The sequence below is a fragment of the Desmodus rotundus genome, chromosome 6 (genome assembly GCF_022682495.2).
Source record: "Desmodus rotundus isolate HL8 chromosome 6, HLdesRot8A.1, whole genome shotgun sequence".
NCBI classification, from domain to species: domain Eukaryota; kingdom Metazoa; phylum Chordata; class Mammalia; order Chiroptera; family Phyllostomidae; genus Desmodus; species Desmodus rotundus.
In genome coordinates, this window is record NC_071392.1 from 3,896,962 (window position 1) to 3,915,716 (window position 18,755).

At 51.2% G+C, this 18,755-nt stretch overlaps 1 protein-coding gene across 2 annotated transcripts in view; it reads left to right on the top strand.

Moving 5' to 3' along the window:
* Positions 1–18,755, top strand: part of DOCK4 (dedicator of cytokinesis 4) — a 318,642-nt gene that overhangs the window by 152,316 nt on the left and 147,571 nt on the right. For both annotated transcript variants that reach the window (XM_045197367.2, XM_045197368.2), the window contains exons 5-8: positions 1,800–1,896; positions 4,669–4,817; positions 9,708–9,792; positions 17,073–17,224. In XM_045197367.2, coding sequence (XP_045053302.2) covers positions 1,800–1,896; positions 4,669–4,817; positions 9,708–9,792; positions 17,073–17,224 — 483 coding nt within the window. The remainder of the gene's footprint in view (positions 1–1,799; positions 1,897–4,668; positions 4,818–9,707; positions 9,793–17,072; positions 17,225–18,755) is intronic.

The following is an 18,755-nucleotide window of genomic DNA, read 5'->3' on the forward strand; positions in this document are numbered from 1 at the left end:
AGCAGCCCGATGGGCCTCCAGGGTGAAGTAGCCACAGAGAGTATCTCTGAACCGCCGGACAGAGCCTCATCCCAGGGCCAGCTGCTAATGACAGGCTCTGCGGAGCCTGCTTTTGGTTTTGGTATAATTAACCGGAAATAGCTGCCTCCCCTAAAACGGCAATTTTGTGCTTCTGGAAAATTTACATTTTGGTTGAACAAACCTAAATCAACTTCCCGCAGACTGAATTGCCTTCACGCTCTTGCCTGGGTCGTGGAGGGTTGTAGGACAGAGGGGGGGTCCTTACATTGCATTAGAGGTTGTGAACGGTGAGGCTCCATCTGGACTGTTCATTCCTGCACAGGCCGTGCCACTTCTGAATGTGAAGTGGGCTGTGGCATGTTCCTTTAAATTTGCTGTTCCCTCCTTGAGCTTGCATCTGATCGTTTTTATCACCTCCACCTCCAAAGAGTCACCAGTGAAATCGCACCAGCTACTTCAAAAGCAGAGTGAATGCATAGCCACTTGAGAATGTCATCTGCAGACTTGATGACAAGTCTGTGTGTGTCACAGTTCACGTATTGTTGTTTACTTTCCTTCTAGCTTTACCTTTTCAGCTGTGCGTAAGCTCCAGGAGGGAGGGAAATAGTCACAGGGCAAGTATTTTAGCAGCAGCGTGGAGTGAGGAGCTGAGGCTCTGCTGGGGAAGAAATCCAGGCAGGATCTCAGTTCCCGTAAAGACTCGACAGAAGCTGGACATACCCTCTTTGGATATAACGGAAAAGGGAACTGCAGAGCGTTAGTGAGCCTCATGCTAAGAAGCCACTTTCCTGGTTCAGAGCTTAATATGCTGTTACCTTCTAAGTAGTAGGTGTTATCCTTGGAAAAAAACGCAAATGAAGAAAATAATCCTCATCAATATAGTCGGTAGCATTCTTTTGAGAAGCAGTAATAATAACCACTTAACCATTTTAACGTGCATAAAAACCGAAAGAATTTGAGAAAAGAAACTTGAGTTGAAGAAAACGGTTATTAAAGGCCCAGAGAACAAATTAAGTCTTCTTGTTCTCCACCCCCAATCTCTTTAAGTATCTGCTCAACAGTGGGACCCCACCTTACTAGATACTGGGCTGAGTATTTTCCAAGTGTAGTTGCTGGTTTATAGAGAAGAGATAGGAGAATACATTGCCCTGACCATAGAGACATTTTATGTCGGATACTCAAAGCCCTTAGTAAGTTTGACAGTGCAAGACAACATCACTAACAGGTGACGTCATTTCCCAGGGCCCTGTTTACAGACAATGAAAATGAAGTGGTAATGACATCCAGGGAGCATTAGTCAGTGGCTGGTGTCTCCTGAGAGTTGGGACATTCGCAGCCATCAGATCCGGACTGGTGACCCAAGCGTGTCACACCTCCAGGGGCCTGGGGTTGCGAGCTATGGAAAGCAAGAGCCCTGTCCCAGGAAGGCAAGCCTGGTGGCCTCACATTACAGGCGAGGGCTTGGGGGCCTGGAGAGCTTAAACAAGCTGCTGCTTCATGGTCCAGCTGTGGCCGGAGCCAAACTCTTCTGGTGTTACTGCTTTGTCACCACCCTCCTCAACTCCGTCTGGGTGGCGTGGCTGGTCACTTTGGGATAGCACTGCCGTAACCCACAGGGCGTGCGGCACTCCAGTTCAGAGCCAGCCCCGGTCCCTGTGTGCAGAACCCAGAGTAGAGAGGTGGCTTCCTTTCCTAGTTTATCTTTTAGGGTATTCCAAAGACAGGGGTTGTCCCTGGTATTTGCATAAGTACTTCGTTTTTCTTTTTTAATTTCACAGACAATTTGAAATGATCATTCCCACTGAAGACTCTGTTATCACAGAAATGACATCGACGCTGAGAGACTGGGGAGCCATGTGGAAACAGCTCTATGTGGTAGGTCCCCTCCCGAAGGCATGATTCTTTTGGTAGAGAATTGCTTTGAGAAATAGCTGAAGGGGGCCCTGGCTGGTGTGGCTCAGTGGACTGAGTGCCAGCCTGAGAACTGAACCAAAGGGTCACCGGTTCGATTCCCAGTCCGGGTACAGGCCTGGGTTGTGGGTCAGGTTCCCAGTAGGGGGTGCGTAAGAGGCAACCACACATAGATGCCTCTCTCCCTCATTTTCTCCCTCCCTTCCCCTCTAAAAATAAATAAATAAAATCTTTAAAAAAAGAAAAAGAAAAGCTGAATGAGAGGAAGCAGGGACCAGTGTTGGAACAGCTGCTCTGTGTCCTTAGTATCCCTCTGGGAGTCAAGGACACCGAGCGTAAGGGACAGCCTGCGTGTGCTCGGCCCCCGAGTGCACCACACAAGGGCCTGCAAGTTCTTCTCCTGCCCTAGGAACCTAAGAGATCCTTTGTCTGACATCTACCCAAAGAGGATGTTTTATAGGGAACTAGTGTCAAGCTTTCTGAAAATATTTAAATTTAAGGGAGAAATAGACTTATTTTCAACATAATTTTCACAGTGGTGGTATTTTATTGTATTTTAATTTGCTATATGATTCACTTGTACTGAAAGTGTTAGACTACTTACCCAGAATCAATAAGAATTTTCTAAATGTACCATAAATTGAATAAAAAACAGGGTGCAATATTCTGGGGGCATCTGTGCGGGTATTTATTTGCTTACTAGAAGGAATCACACTCACTGAGTGCCATGGGGAGTACTCTGTCTGCAGTATCTTACCTCCCCTACCACCACTGGAGGCAAGAATGACTCTGACGACCCCAGCTCACCGTGAGGGACGGGAGGCGGTGAGCCGAGAGCATGGTCTGGGCCACGTCGCCGGAAGGAGGCTGGGCTGGAATTCTGACGTGGTAGAGCCCCCACCGGTAACCCCTGGATATGTGGAAATTTGGGGATGCTAAATTCTTTTATTATTTTCAAAGGAAGGTATAGAACAGCTTAATCATTTGGAGAGATGTGTTCAAAATACAAAGGTGTTCTTATCCTGACAGATTTGAAAAGTCTGCCAAAGAGTCAGTCCAAGTTAATGAGGGACGTGGGCACAGAGGGACAGTTTTTATGGTTTGTTCCACATAAAATGCAGTCAGATATTTGACTGAGGCAAGAGAATCTTAAAAAGTCCCTAAGACAAACCCTTTCGGTTTGGGGTTCATCTGACCAGGCCCCGTGGCGTTAGGACCCAGGGGTAGTGTCCACGGGACAGTCTCAAAGGAAACCCCCGAGGCCCTGCTGGGCCAGAGTCTGGTCAATGCAAGGTCAAGGTCACTGAGCTCTGGGCAGGATGCTGCCGAAGGGACGAAGGCCTCCTTCGGAGATTAAAAAATACTATGTTGGAATGAATATCAAATCCAAGTTTTATTTTACTTAAAATAACATCTTGCATGCTGGTGACATGGAAAATGAAACTATTGGAAATGTTCAAATTGCTGCCTCCCGACACCCAGCATGAGATGGTTAAAAATAACGATAGTGTGTTTTCTACTCAGTGACCTAGGCCAGCACTTCCCCTGTGTGTGGGGAACAAAGTTGCATTTCCTCTTGATTCTGCCTTTTCTAGCTATTTTTTCCTGCTTTTGAGGTGTCGAGCATCTATTCTGGGGACATACTACATGGGCTTGAAAATCTTGTGTTGTAAGCTCTAGGAGTACCCTCCTTACTGCCTACTATTCTGGGCAGTGGAGATGGAATTATTTACAATTTCCCTGGGCACTGGAATGGTAGTCAGTTATATGGGGAACAAATATAAAGTTTACCCGGGAGATGCCAGATTTTTGACCTGGAGAAGGAGGCTGACTTGGCTGCGTTGGACCTTCTGGGTTCTGTCTTCCTGGTGTACGTGTTCTGTGGGACGATTTAGTTTAAGGTCACTGTGCTGGAGTGGACTGAGGTGCTGCCCACGCTGTTCTTCAGCAATTGTAAGGTGCCTTGCTTCTCCACCGGAAGGTGTTTGATGAGGCCAGTTACATCTCGTAAGTCCTAAGCAGCAAGAGAGACCGACTTCATAGGACGACACTGAGCATCAGAGCACATGGAAACTGCTTGAGAAATGCCGGTTGCTCTACTGAGTAACGTTGGTGAAGGCCTAAGTAATGCCCTTTAAAATGTCACCTAATATATCAGTGATAAAACCACAAAAAGCTTAGGGGAAGTACAGCAGCCGTCTTTTACCGAGTGATCTGCGCAGGCCTTTAGTGGGGAGTTTATCCATCTCTGCCAAGCAGTCTGCCGCTCAGATCTCACCAGAGACGGTCTGTCCGGGGCCTCGTGCTCCGGGTCGGGCCTGCGTGTAGATCTGGGCCTGTCTGCTGCTCCAGAACGCGTGCCGTTTGCATGTAGGCAAAGGGGCACTTCCCCAGTCTCTGAACCACTCAAAGTCTCCCAACTGCATTTCTGCTCCACGGGGAGGGGGGCAGCCCGGAGACCGGGTGGAGCCGCAGGTGTGCACAGTGGGGACGCGGACGCAGTGCCTGTGCGGGCCAGTCTCAGAAGGGCGCTGGCCTCCTGGGGAGGGACGCAGTGTCACCAGACAGAGTGCCGGTGGACGGAGCGGTGAGCGTGTTTACGGACAGGTGGCCAGGGTCTACCAAGGAAGAATCTGTCCCCAGAGAGGCAAGCACATAGGACGTGCCCCACCCCGCCTTTCCTCTGTGGCCACGCTGGGACCGGCTGCTGAGGCTGCTCGTTTGCATGTTTCCCAGAGAAACGAAGGCGACCTCTTCCACCGGCTGTGGCACATCATGAATGAGATCCTGGACCTGCGGCGGCAGGTGCTGGTGGGCCATCTGACCCACGACCGGATGAGGGACGTGAAGCGCCACATCACCGCCCGCCTTGACTGGGGCAACGAGTGAGTACCGGCCACCGCAGGTGTCGTCTAGGGGGGGCAGGGGGTGAACACCGCAGGCACGGGCATGAGCTGACGTGTGGCGTTATCTCCGGAAGACACTATATGGGGCTTTTCCAGTTGTCCCCTTTTGGGGGTTTAGTACAAACTGTCATTGATGTAGCCGAGAACCACAACCCCCAGGACTGGTCGGGGTGGGGCAGGGCTGCTGTTTCCTCGCTAGTCCTTGTGAGGCCTGATGCGGCCCGTGCTTGTGAGCATGAACTGCTCACATGCATGTTAGACATGGCTCCCACCAGACCAGTCTGGGTTTCAGGTGGGCTTTGGGTTTGGCCAATGTAGTTCCTTCGAACATGCACCCCTCTGTGTTGTAGTCAGTCTGCAGGGGACACTGAAGTCCACGGCTCCGGGGGAGAGTGTGCCTGCAGGGCCCCTCCTTACAGCCACCACTCCTCTTGCACGCAGATCAGCCTCTTTGAGGAGCTGCTTGGCAGAACCAGAAGCTGCTCTTGACCGAGATTTACTCTTAAATAAAACTTAAGTGACCATAGTAACAGGCAAGTGAAATAGTATATCTCCTCACTTAGAGCTCTGATGGAGGCTGATGCTGTGCTAAGTGAGGATGATTGCTAATATGTGGGAGAAAAAGCCAGAAAACGAGAAAAAGCCAGCTCTGACTCCAATCCTGAGCTTGTCTAGCTCTAACTTTAAGGGAGTTAAAGGTTCCTCATTATCACCCTCCTTTCCTCTTCTAAACCTCCCTTTGCTATTTGGACTCTCAGAGATCTTAGAGTGACGGAGTAAAAGAAGTGCAGATGGCGAAGGGAAGTGGCAGGAGGCACACCGTAAGGGAATTGGCTGCTTCTAGAACCCGGAAAAGACAACTGGAAGGCAGAGAGCTCCTCCCCTGCCCGTGGGAAGGTGCTGTACGTTTGGTTCCTGCAGACTTGTGACTTTCTGGTGGGCCCTCCTCAGCCACGACTCACCTCATGCACTCACGTCAGCCCCTGTGGGCTAGTCGAACCTTGTAAACCTCCATGGCACCCCCACTACTCCTGGCGCTTTGTGGAGTGAGACACGTTATCCTTTTGCAGACGGTCAGCAGAGTGGCCCTTGTTTGTTTATCTGGGCAATTCCTTCCTTGGGGTGGGGGGCGGGGATGAAAAACATGTCCAGGGGTGTGGTGGCCCCATGATGATTCTTTAGGAACCGGCTCTTTTAGGGCTCGAGGCACCTCCCCGAGCCCCTGCGGACTTCAGTGTGTTCACCTGTAGAGGGAGTAGGCTGAGTAGGCTGGATTCCGTGGGGCCCCAGGGCCTGTTTGCTGCAGGGCCGTGTGATTCACACGCGACATTTCCCAGTCCTGGAGAGAAAGTCTGCCAGGCGTCTGCCTGGAGCCCCCAGTCTTGCTGGGGGTCACCGGTGGGTCTGAAGGAATCTGAGTGTGCCCTGTGTGGCTCTGTCTTCCATGTGCTCCTTTTTTTATTTTGGAAAAACTGAGTTTCCACCAAATTGTACTGGCTCCTAGTCATGGTGCTGGTCCCCATCTAGAAGACCCCGTTTGCAAATAGAATGAAAGTTGGAGGAAGTTTGCTTATCGAAACACCGAGAAACAGGGAGCGGGCAGCACGACCCTTTTCCAGTGTCAGGAAGGGGGGCCCAGGAGGAGGGGAAGGAGGAAGGCGTCTGTGACCAAACCCTGACTCCGTTTTGACTCGCCCGTTCTAGCCTGCGCTTTGGGCGCTGCTGTGGCCCAGTTACGGCAAGTTGGTAAAACGTCGGCGCGTGAGCACGGGCGATGGGATACATCTAGGTCACCCTCAAAGCCGTGCGTTTCCTGGGTCTCACCCTGTTCTCTCGGAATTTCTGTGACTTTTGGTTGAAAGATGACTTGCCGCACACAGATGGTGCATGGGTCTTATTCCTGAAGTGTTGGCTTCCTCATTGAAGAGCGATCAGTGGAAAGCAGGTCCGGGCAATTCTCTCACATATTAAACTAGAGCTGATGGCCCTGAAAGGATCCGTCAGCACGCGGACCTGTGGGTGCATAAGTCAGGAACGAGTTCAGCCTCAGGTTGATTGGCAGACTGCTGAGTGGCGAAGCCACGCCCTCTGGGTAAGGGGAGCGTGCGAGGAGGGGTTGTCGATCCACCTGTTCCCTCGCGGGGCTGGGTGAAGAAGTTTTCTGTCCTGGGAGCCTCAGCAGGAGTCCCTGCTTGAGTGGGACCTGTGTCTGCTCCCTGGGACTCCTCTGCTGGCCTTTGACTTTCCCAGTAGGAGTGTGTGGGGCAGAGAATGTGTTCCTCCTTCCCGCCTGGCTTCCCAGAGCAGTTTAGTGGCTGCGTGGATGCAAAACTTGACCCTCCCCTCCCCCCCATCCCCAGGGGCTTCCGGAATCCTGTGTGCCTGCCCCCCATCCACCTGCCCGCTTCCTGTTCACCTCATTTCTTCACTGTCTTTTTAAAGCTCTGCTCTGTGAGCCTAGAGACCTCTACCAGCGGGAGGTTATCTTCCAGATATACCCGGGAACTAACAAAGTGGAAACAGATAAAACTCCCTTCACACAGCTGGGAGTCCAGGAAGCCAGCAGCCAACAATCAGGGCTGTAGGGGAGGAAAGTATCTGCTCCTGGGCCCCACAGCCCAGGAAGGTTCTGGAGCCCACTTCTGCTTCGGAACCTCTGTAGCTGGAGGTGATCTTGACCCACGGGTTCCGAGGTGATATGAGCCAGCTGCCCTGCGCAGCTTCGCTTCCTTTTGCCACAAGGCTGATGCTGTTTGAATTCCCAGATTTAAATTCTCAAAGACGGAAGCTCACTGAGAGCCAATCTGCTGTTCCCTTCCACACTGAGCAGTTCATACCTGCCACCATGAGCTGCCAGCCAGTCCGTAGGTCAGCTGCCTATCTGTGAGCAGCCAGGTATGGCTGTGGGGGAGGAGATGGTCTGAGACCAGACTGTGTCAGCCCCGTCCCCCCTGTGCCAACCAGAAGGCAACATGGGTAGGCCCCTCTCGGAAGGCAGAGGCCATGGCCGCGTGTGCCCTCTCTCCGTTGCTAGGTAATCTTCCCTCAGCATCACTGACCCTGTGTCAAGTTATGTCTTAAGTTGCAGCCCAGTGGCTTCCCTTGGGAGGGAGGGAGAGTGGGGACCGGACCCCCCAGGACCCCTGGGGCCATGCCAGTCTGCTCTGGCTGCTGTGACACCATACGGCAGACGGGGCGGCTGAAACAACAGACGTTGACTTCTCACGGGTCTGGAGGCTGGAAGTCCATGACCGAGGCACCAGCAAATCTGATTTCTGGTAGGGACCCGCTTATTGGCTCGCAGGGGACCGTTTTCTCACTGTCCTCGCGTGGCCTTTCCTCTGGGCTCGCACAGAGAGAGAGAGACATCCCTGATGTCTCTGTCACTTCTTAGGACACCAGTCCTGTGGGGTTCGGGCCATCCTTAGGCCTCACCTATCCTCATCACCTCCTTACAGTCCCTCTCCCCAGGTACGGGGTTGGGCTTCCGCAGTAGCTTTTTGGAGGACACAGAGGAGTCCATCCCTGGGAGATGTGGGTATTTTGAAAACAAATGGTTGTTAAGCTTCTCAAGCAGAATCATAATTGACGGAAATTTAGAGACTATTTTGGTATCTGAAAGACAGTTTCTGCCATTAGGAAGGCCACGGTCTCCTCATCTCCTTAAGAACAAGCACTCCTCGGGGCGGCTGGGCAGTGCCTGGCTGACGCAGGCACTGAATGAATCAGTTCTATTTACAATGCCTCTGATGAGGTTTCCGGTGAGGGCAGAGAACCTCGGGAAGTAGAAACATGCACAGAAGCGAGGAAGCGGCGGCTGCGTTGGGAGGTGTGGGAAGCCTTCTGCGTTAGACAGGGTTACAGTATGAAAGGGGTGCAGAGGAGGAGCCTGGGAAGTTGAGGGTCACCTCGCAGAGAGCCGGTGTCTTGGCCTCGCTGTGCAGGGCATGACAAAGGCATCACGGAACCCGTGGGCTGGTCATGGGTGGTTAAGGAGATGAGGAAAATGATGTAGTAGCGAGAGCAGCAGCGCTGTGTGCGTGTCCTAGGGAGGAGTCTAGGCCCCCCGAGGGAGACGGGCAGGTCCCCCGGTTGGAGGTGAGACATCCCAAACCCGCTACTCCACTCGATCCCCCGGGGGTGGACAGAACTGCCTTAGAAAATGTCTCAGCACCGCGAGCCACGCGTCGGCCACAGTGACACCTGACACGGGGCTCTACCATTTCTCCGGCCCGGCCCATGCCTGGGCTGCCCCCACTCCGTCCCTGCCTCCCCTGAGTTTCTCCAGGGCACCCACGGCAGGGACGGAGTGGGGGCAGCCCAGGCATGGGCCGGGCTGGAGAAATGGTGGAGCCCCGTGCCCGAAATACCTTGTGCCCGAGGGTCCTGTTAGAAATGAGTTAGCTCCGAACGGCACGAGGTATTTCGGTGCCCGGTTACATCCCACAGGCCAGACCTCCCCTCTGCAACTCTCATCCCTGGAGTGAAGTCATGTCTTGCTCCGACTCCCCCCGCCGCCCTGTCCACTGTGGAAGGGTTTCTGTGGTGGGACTCTGTGGGGTGCTCAGGGCTCTCTCTGTGGAACACTGAGGTCCCCAGCGGCAGAATCCCCCTGCTGACAGTGCCAGTCCCCCACCCCCTAATTTGCCTGCCCCTCATCATCTTCTGTGTCTCTGCTCCTGCCTGGGGCCCAGCCTGGATACGGGGGCCATCCCAACCATGGGAACAAGTAGCACCACGTAAGACACATGGGTGGGAAAGCCTGGTGGCTGCTGTGTCTCGTTCCAAGACAACATAGTAAACAGTAACGATTGTTAACGTAGTCCCTGAAGGTGACTGTTTTCACAGACTTTGCCATTTGTGTTCCAGACAGCTGGGCCTGGACCTGGTGCCCCGGAAGGAGTACGCCATGGTGGACCCGGAGGACGTCAGCATCACTGAGCTCTACCGCCTGGTAGGTGTGGGTGGCACTGGCTTCGCCTCCCTGTGATTCCGTGGTTCCCAGGACCCTCTCCGTACTTTTGCCCAGTCTGGTGAAATGCTTGCAGGCCGTGCACGATTATCTGCTGTGATTCAGGACAAGGCTGTGACTAGCTGTGTCCAGTCCTGGCTCATCGATGTACGGGTCCCCCGCCCCCATCAGACGCCCGAATGGGCCTCCCTGGCCTCCAGCTGGGGCCTAGCCCTCCCACGCCCCAGTTGGCTCTCAGTGCTGAGGCCTGTGACAAACCCGAAACACTCGAGCGTATTGCCCAGCACAGTGTCACCCCAACTTCTTGTTTGTTATAAAAACCAAGAAGTAGTGAGGCCTTCAACTTGGAATACCCCGATTATTTTCTGGGCATCTGGGTTCCTCACATCTGGTGCAATCTGCCTAGTATTCTCAATACTTGCATAAAATAGACCTAATTCTCGACCTGACTGAAGCTCTCTAAAAACCAGAAATCAGAGAAGAAGGTGGTTGGGGAGGGCTTTCAAAAGCCACGGCCCCAGTGCGATTCTAGTTATTGCTGTGGCTTTTTTTTTAAACAAGGTTTTCAACTATAATATATACATAAAAAGGATATATAACCATCAAAATGTATTTCTCTGGAGAGAGTAGAGGTGACTTTTTTTCCTTTGTATTGTTTAAATATATTCCAAATTTCTACAAGAAACACTTTGTGACCAAAAAATAAACAAATATTTTAAATGAAAATAAAACCTTGGTTATTTGAATGATGTTTACCTTAAGCTGTTATAAGTTTTAAAAGATATTTTTTTTCAATTTTTTTAATCTTATTTTTTCCCACTATCATTTAGGCCCCTTAGGCCCCCGCCCCACCCCGCAGCCACCACGCTGTTGTCCGTGAGTCCTTTGTCCCTTTTGCTCAGTCCCTCCACCCCCTAGCCTCCCCCTCCCCACTAGCTGTCATCACTTCTCCATCTATGAGTCTGCCTCTGTTTTGCTTGTTAGTTCAGTTTGTTCATTAGATTCCACATATGAGTGAGATCATATGGTGTTTGTCTTTCTCTGACTGGCTTATTGCACTCAGCATAACGCTCTCCAGGTCCATCTGTGCTGCCGCAAAGGGTAACATTTCTCCTTTCCTTATGGCCGAGTAGAATTCCACTGTGTACATGTCCCACAGTTGTTTTGTCCACTCTTCTACTCATGGACACTCGGGCTGCTTCCAGATCTTCACAGTTGAGGGTGTAAATAACGCCACAGTGGACACAGGGGTGCATCTTACCATAACGTCCCTAGAAGAGACACCTATGGGAGATATCAGACTCCTTTTCAGAGGACCCTGCCTCTTTGGGGGTAGCTTTCCCAGCCTGCAGTATTTACAGGGGGATGTCCTTGACCCGAGACTTGCTGTATCTGAGACACGCTGGGAACAATCGTCCGGAAATTCATGAGGGCTTGTGTGTGATGGAGAAAGCTGTTCTTAATACCCCTTTCAGTTCCTCCCTAATCATTGAACTGTTTGGATTATCTCTGCCTCCTTCCACCGGTTGAAGTAAATTACGTTTTTGTAGAGGATTTCCTTTACGTTGAACTTCCTAGAGTGACATTTCATGCTCGTGTTTGTGGCTGCCGTGCTGAGGGTCTCGTGCGTAGTGAGAACACAGTTCAAGGTCAGCTGGAGGGAGGCAGGAAAGGGAAGGAATGAAATTAGAGTGTTCCAAGTTAAAGCCCTCACTTCCTCTTAGTTTTTATAACAAATCAAATCCGTGTAATTTAGTTGTTGGTTATGTCCTCTAAGGGACCATCGTTTTGAGTATCATATTTTGTCTCTCACTATTTTTTAGTTTTAAATGTCTCAGTTTGAAGTTTCTTTGGAGTGGGCACTGCATCTTATATTTCTCCCATTACAGCCAAGACCACTGTGTGCAGTGCCCTGCACTCAGTAAGCCGTCAGCATTACTGAGGGAACAGACCGTGGCCGTAGACCCAAGCAACGGGATGGGACTTGCACCCCTTCCGTTCACCAGCTCTGTGGTCTCGGACTTACTGCTTAATCTCCCAGAGCCTCAGTTTCTTCATCTATTAATTGGGGTTGTGATTCTTACCATGATTTTTAAAATGAAGATTAAATGAGAAACACAGGTAGAAAGCATTGCCTTGACAGGGTGTTTGCAAAGTGCTGAAGCATTCGCTTGATTTCCACTTTTTCCTCATGTGTAGTTTATCCTTATTAACTGGCAAGATGTCCAGGATAATTGATACCATATATGATAAAGCTTAAGATTAGATTTGGCTCTATTTAATGAAATAAATAATAAAATTTTGGACATGATAGGAATTTAGTTCTCTAACAATATGCAATTCCAGAAGCAAGAAGTTCTGGGCTTGTTTGTGGTGTCCTGGTGTCAAAGTGAATACAAGCTCTCATCTTTCTGCTATGCTGTGCGTGACTTCCAGCAGGAATACTTCAAAGTACAAAATAGCTGCAAGAACACTAGCCATTGCATGTGCTCTCCTGCATTAAGGAGGAGAAAGCTTCTTCTCAGTTAGTTGATTCAGCTACTTCAATGAACCTTCCTGCCAGTGCCGCACAAAACTTGCACGTACATCTCATTGGCCACAACACAGTCACGTGCTCGTATTTGGGCAGGGGCGTCAAACATCTGATTCAACAACAAACAGTGTCTGACGCAAGTGCATTGTGTTGCCCCCAGTCTGGTTTCGTGCGCCAGGCATTTTATCTCTGCTCCTTTCGCTTCACGGTGCCTGTGGAATGGCGAATTGATTTCCTCTCTCAACATTTCCTATTCGTTAGTGGTGGCTAGTTAGGGGTGCCACATCGATGAGGAGGGGGTGGCATCCTGGCCGTGATTGACGGGCAGTGACTGTGATTGGTGGGGAGGAACTGCCCATAATTAGCCACGACTGCCTTGGCAGGGCTTGGGTTTTGTTTTTTGTTTTCGTTTTTGTGTTTTATAGCTCAACTCCTAGTGCACAGTCTTCATTTTACAGAGGAGGAAAGTAAAACACTGTGATTTTACATGAACACTGAACCTCCCCTGAGTCGTGGCTGCGTTTTGAAAGCAAAGGAAGTAGCCTGAGGAAAGCCCAGGTGATTCCATTCGGAGGGGCCTATTTTCTCCCTCTAGGCAGCTTCAGGTGCCTTTTTTCTGCCTGGCTGGGACCCTTGGTCTGTTCATCTGGGCGACATCAAAGTGAGGGACAACAATGACTTCCCAGGGAGCGGTGGCTGGCACCTCCCTCCACCAGCCCCTCATTGTTGTTTTGGTGGTTTATTGTCACTAGTGCCTCGGGGACCATGGCATGGAGCCAAAGGCCCCAACAGAGGAGGTTGCCACTTTTTTTTTTTTTACTACATCTTCTCTGTGCCACCTCTTTTTTTTTTTAACACTTTTTTTATTGCTGTTCAAGTATGGTTTTCTGCCTTTTCCCCCTTCTCTGTGTCACTTTCAAACACAGGTGTTAGCATCTCACTACTTCCATATTGCATCATTTAAAAAAAAGAGGTCTGTTTAGGCTTTCGACTGCCTGGTTAGCAGATCTTTCTCGCCTAATTGTGCTCATCTAAGCAGTAAAAAGTGCTAAACCCCACGGTGCTAACATATGTCCTCTTGGAAGGCTTGGCTTCCTGCCAGCGGCCAGGCTCTGGTTTTTCTGTGAATAACGGGAACCTCAGCAGCTGGATTCTCTGGCCATTTGTGCATACGGAGGATCTAAGTAGGAACCTTTCGTGGTTTTATAAGATCACATTACCTGCTTGTTCTGTGATCCTTAGAGGGTAGACCAGGGCGTCTCAAACAGAGGCGATTTCCTCTCCCCTTCCCCAGGACATTGGGATGGTGTGAGGTGTGGGTGGGGAAAGGTGCTTTGGGCATCGGGTGGGTGGGGGCCAGATGCTGCTGATCATCCTACACAGCCCAGGACGTGCCCCCATAGCAGAGAAATAGCAGCCTGGCTGTCACTAGCGCCGACATTGAAAAGTGTGATGTCGAAGACTCACCAAGTAATGAATGCATCGGGTGAGGATTACACGTTTGCGTCACGTAACTCTTCGGAGTGAGTCTGTTTGTGTTCCTCATCAGCACTCTGGCTGGGCTGTGAGTACATTTTGAGTCACTGGTAGGTGGCTTTGCAACCATAAATTATTTCAGAGATGGGCATTTGTCTCTCCGCTGTAACTCCCAAATTATAGCTCACACAGCGTGAGCGTGCCTTTGGAGTTTGTTATGGCAGCAATATTTTCACACAGATATTTTTCATAGTTCCCCAAAGTAGTGAATTACCAAGAGGTAAACAAGTAATCATACCTCCTTAAGTCCAACAAATCCTTCCCAGACCTGGAAGAAGGGAGGGTGAGGGCAGAGTGTGGCATTAAGAGGCCCCTAGTCACGTGCAGAGGGTAGAATCAGGCAGGCTCGTTGCTGGTGTGCCCGCACAGCCCAGCAGTTCCAGGGTGCTCCTCGTCATACAAAAGACACGACAGCCCATTTTCATTCAGCTGTGATTTGCATCTCTGCATGTGATTCTCAACCTACTGCCCATTAAAGTCACCTGGAGCTTTTCCAAGTGCCACTGTCTGCAGCCCTGTCCACCAGAAATCTTCATTCAGTCATTCTGGAATTGGACCTGGGCGTAAGGATCTGTGAAGGGCCCCCTTGGTGACGGCGAGTGCACTGGAGGCTGGAAGCTGTGATCCAGAAGTAGTGGGTGCTTTGCATGAGGAACGGGGGTGGCATTTTCCTCGGCTTTCAGTGAAGGTCAGGACTGGTCTGGGAACTTGGCAGTGAGTGAAGACCAGACACCATGTTGAAGTCCGTTCGTTTCCTAAGGTTTTAAAAACAGTCTCCCCAGCTCCAGCCTTTGGTAGTCATTTATGTCTCCACAGTAGTTCGTGCTGTGTTACCCTAAACCTTCGAGTAAATCAGGAAGTTGGCAATTTCGGGGCGGGGGGCTTATTTGTGAGTTAAAGAGACGTAGTTTTATGACTGCTGGTGCCACCTCTGACCTGGTGAACAGAATTTTAAAAGCATGACATAGAGCAACCTTCATAGAAAACAAGGCAGAGTTATGCCTCTTCCTAGAGTTAGAAACTTTTCCCCCCATAGGAACTTTTTTCTAATTTATGGCCAACACTTTCCACAAAGCCGAGGTCCACTTTAGAAGAAAGTGTGCTTTCTCTGTACGTTTCCAGAGACGTCCGCGGCACACCTGTTGACAGACAACGAGTATAGATGCGTTTGGTCAGTCATATTATTTTAACCATTTACTCTTTGAGTAGTTCAAATTAAAAGATAAAAGCATGAAACATTATGGTGATTTTATGCTGTTGCATTCCCAACTAAGTTTTGTTTAAACATGTAAATTTAGACAACATGTTTCTGCCTTGAGATGCTGGTCAGCCAGTCAGTCGTTCCTGAAGATGCTTAGAAGAAAAGGCGGCTAGTGTAGAAATGGGTTATGAAGCTCAAACCCAAGGAAAGGACGTGACGCCTTTACCATGGAGTTAAAACCCCAGAACTATTTTTTTTTTAATTGTCAAGTGATTCAAAGAGAGGACCCTTTAGGTCATCTGTGTCCTAAAAGCAGATCTGCTCCATGTGCTTCGCGCCTGTCCTGTTAACACGCAAGCCTTTGCATGTGGTCCGAGTCCAAAACGGCGAGTACGTGGTTGGAAACACTTTTCCCCACGACGTGTTCTTGTGTTTTACGAAAATCCCAGTCTGCAGCAGGTCAGGGGGAGAAATAGCCGGGTCCTTCCTTGGCTGCAAGCAGTTCGAGAAGCTCTGTCCTGTGGTTCGTGGTTCCCACCCACATGTAGCCCTGGGCTAACGTGGTGCTTCCCCAGGACGCCTTCCAGGAGCAGCCAGACACAGGGCAGCCCCCACGCCCGCAGTAGATCTAGTTCCTCCCATCGCCCGCGCATCGCACCGCAGTCTTGCGTTCCGGCGAGTGGCCGCTTGGTCGAGGTCTGCTCCTGCTGGTAGGCTGGTCCTGGTTTTCCTCATCGGAGCCTTCCCAGCACTTGGCACGTTCTAGATCCTCCACAAACGCATGCTGAGTGAGTGGTCAGCCCCACCACGGTCTCCTCCCTTCTGGTCCTGCCCCCCAGGGGTAGCCCAGGAGTCTGGCTGTGTTGAGGACAGAAATGACAGATGGACCGATGGACAGAAACGCTGTTCCTACCTTGAGACACCTCACTGGAGCTCGCAGGCCTGTGTCCATAGAACCTCTGAGAAGTTAGAAACATTTTCTTGCTCTAGTAATTGGCAAGAAATTGGCCTGCCGCAGAAAGCTACCGTAATTGTGCAATTCAGTACACCTTCAAAGAACTCTTACGTATGAGAAATGGTGAAGTCTAAGCTGCATTGTTTAGCTACCATCAGTGAAATGGTAGATACATGTTAAGTTAGTCTGGCTTTTTTGAAGATGACTAATAATTTGTTCTCGCCCTGGGAGTGAGCTGGGGAGCGATAGAATCCTTTGAACTTCATGCTGGAGTACTCAGTGCACTGGTGCCCTTTTAATGTGAAATTAAAAAAACAAATTCTTAAAGCAAGGTTCCTCGATGGTTTGTCAACTTGATAGTTTCTTGTTTCAGAAGTGGGAAGAAAATTTGGGATTTAACACCCGACTAGACACCAAATCCACAGGAACAGAATTACAGACGATCTTCAGCTCATAAAGGGTCAATGCACACGGAAAAGCAATACACATTCGGTGGACACCATACTACAGACTTTGAATTTTGATCTTTTGCTGGGCTGGCCGTAGGTGGGACGGTCATCTCTCGTGATGCTGGGCAGTAGTGTTGGCAGGCACAGCACCCATCAGCCCTGGGATCACGAGGGGCAGCCGCCGGTGCCCTGCAGCTCGCTGTGTGGTTGGCGTTTTGTGGATATTGTGTCTCTGTTTTCGCCTCCCATGGTGCCCATCGGTGTCTCCTGCTTCTGGGGAGGGGAAGAGGAAGGCGATGGCTCCTGAGCTGAAACTCAGGAGAGTGACCTGGCTGGAGGCCGGTGTATTTGCTCCGAGCACACGTATGGTGGGCGGGGCTGAACTGTGGCGTTCTGTAGGTCAGACTTGGCCGATGTGTTCTCCACTCGGGATGCTCCCGCTCACGATGGGTGTATCAGAGGTGACCCCATTGGAGGCCGAGGTGCACCTGGGTAGCACGGGACATTGCGGTCACACCCCAGCTCACGAGTCGGTCCGGTCCCATTGTTTTCTCACTGACCACGTTTCTGTTGGGGGGTGTCGTGCAGATGGAGCACCGACATCGGAAGAAGGACACGCCGGCGCAGGCCAGCAGCCACCACCTGTTTGTGCAGATGAAGAGCCTCATGTGCTCCAACCTGGGTGAGGAGCTGGAGGTCATCTTCTCGCTCTTCGACAGCAAGGAGAACCGGCCCATCAGGTAACCACACGCGGGGCTGCGGCCGGCTTGCTGGCCTGGCGAGTGTGGGCGTGGGTCATCAGCAGGCTTCAGACAAGGGGACCCTGCACACTTGTCCTCCGTCAGCCGCAGTGCTCTCATCTGGGGAGCCCTGTCTGAGCTTCCCGCCCCTGGAGGCCTCCCTGGGGGTGAGATGGGATGACGTGTGCTGGACCCTCACAAAACGCACCTGGGCTACAGTGGTTATCACGAGACGGGAAGTCGGCCCTGCAGTCAACACTGAGTGAGTGATTTCCTGTCTCTCTCCAGTCTGCTGATCAAGGTCAACACAGTGTACTTTTCAAATTTTCAGTAAATAATTATCTTATTCTTAGTCCCAGGCCTGGTCACAGGAAGTCACCTGGCCCAGGCCCATCGTGTGCCCAGCCTTCAGAGGCGTGATTAGGGAAGGTGGGTGTTGGTTCCTCTCACACAGCAGACACGTGGTTAAGACATTTTTTCCAGACTTGCCCCTGTGGAAAGCAAAGAGCTGACATTTATTGAGCACTAACCATCTGCCAGCCTTCCCTGGAAATACTGTGGGGAAAGGGAAAACTCCCCCTTCCCCCCTTGAGTCTTTCAGCTGGTCGGATAGTCAAGTGGACATGAGACAGACTGATGAGAGACAATCAGATTTAAGTTTGGCTCCCGGAACCCCACACACATGAGAGATTCAGAGACAGGGAGGGGTGGGGAGGACAATTCGGCATCTGTGCTGAGGATGAGGTGAGGCCCCTGGGGCTTCAGAGCGTCCCTGAAAGAGGAAAACATGAGCCGGTCTTCCGGGGCGAGTGTATGTCACCCTGCCATACGGGAGGGGTCAGAAAGGGTATCTCCGATAGTCTCGCATGGTGGACAAGGCCCCTAATTCCAATTCTTCTCTGTGGGGGAGGGTGCTTTGGAGCAGGTCTCGGTTACCTTTAGCTCAAAATGACCACATCCCACAGGTAATTTCTCTGAGCCCCCACCTGGAGCATCCAGACTGGCAGGAGGTGCGCTCCCTCCCCACCCGGGGGCTCAACCACCTTCCTCCTCAGGGGCTTCGTCACTGTGTGTCTGAAGTTGCCCTGTGGAGCAGGATTTTATTGGCCAGAGTCGGAGCTCTGAAAACAGGCAGTCTTCATAATCAGTCGCTATAATTACTGATAACGACACCGACTCAGGCCTCAACAGTCTCAGAAACGCACTTTAAGACGAGCGGAGTAGCCACGGCCAGTACCGTGCGCCAGGGACCAAAGTCACAGGTCCGGTCCTTGGGGATGTCCAGTGCACGTGTGACCGCGACCCCCTGTTTGCTCAGCGGATCCGTGAGGCACGTGGCGTGTCCTCGGTACTAGGAAGCATCAACTTCTTACAGAAACTTGAAGCACGTGGTTGCCGAAGTGCAGCCACATTTAGAAAAGTCCCTCATTTGATCTCAGAACCGTTTCTGCCGGGAGGCAGCCTGGAACATTAGTTCCCCGTGGCGTGTGGGACCACTGTAGCTGGAAGTGCTGGCGAGGCTTCAGGCGGG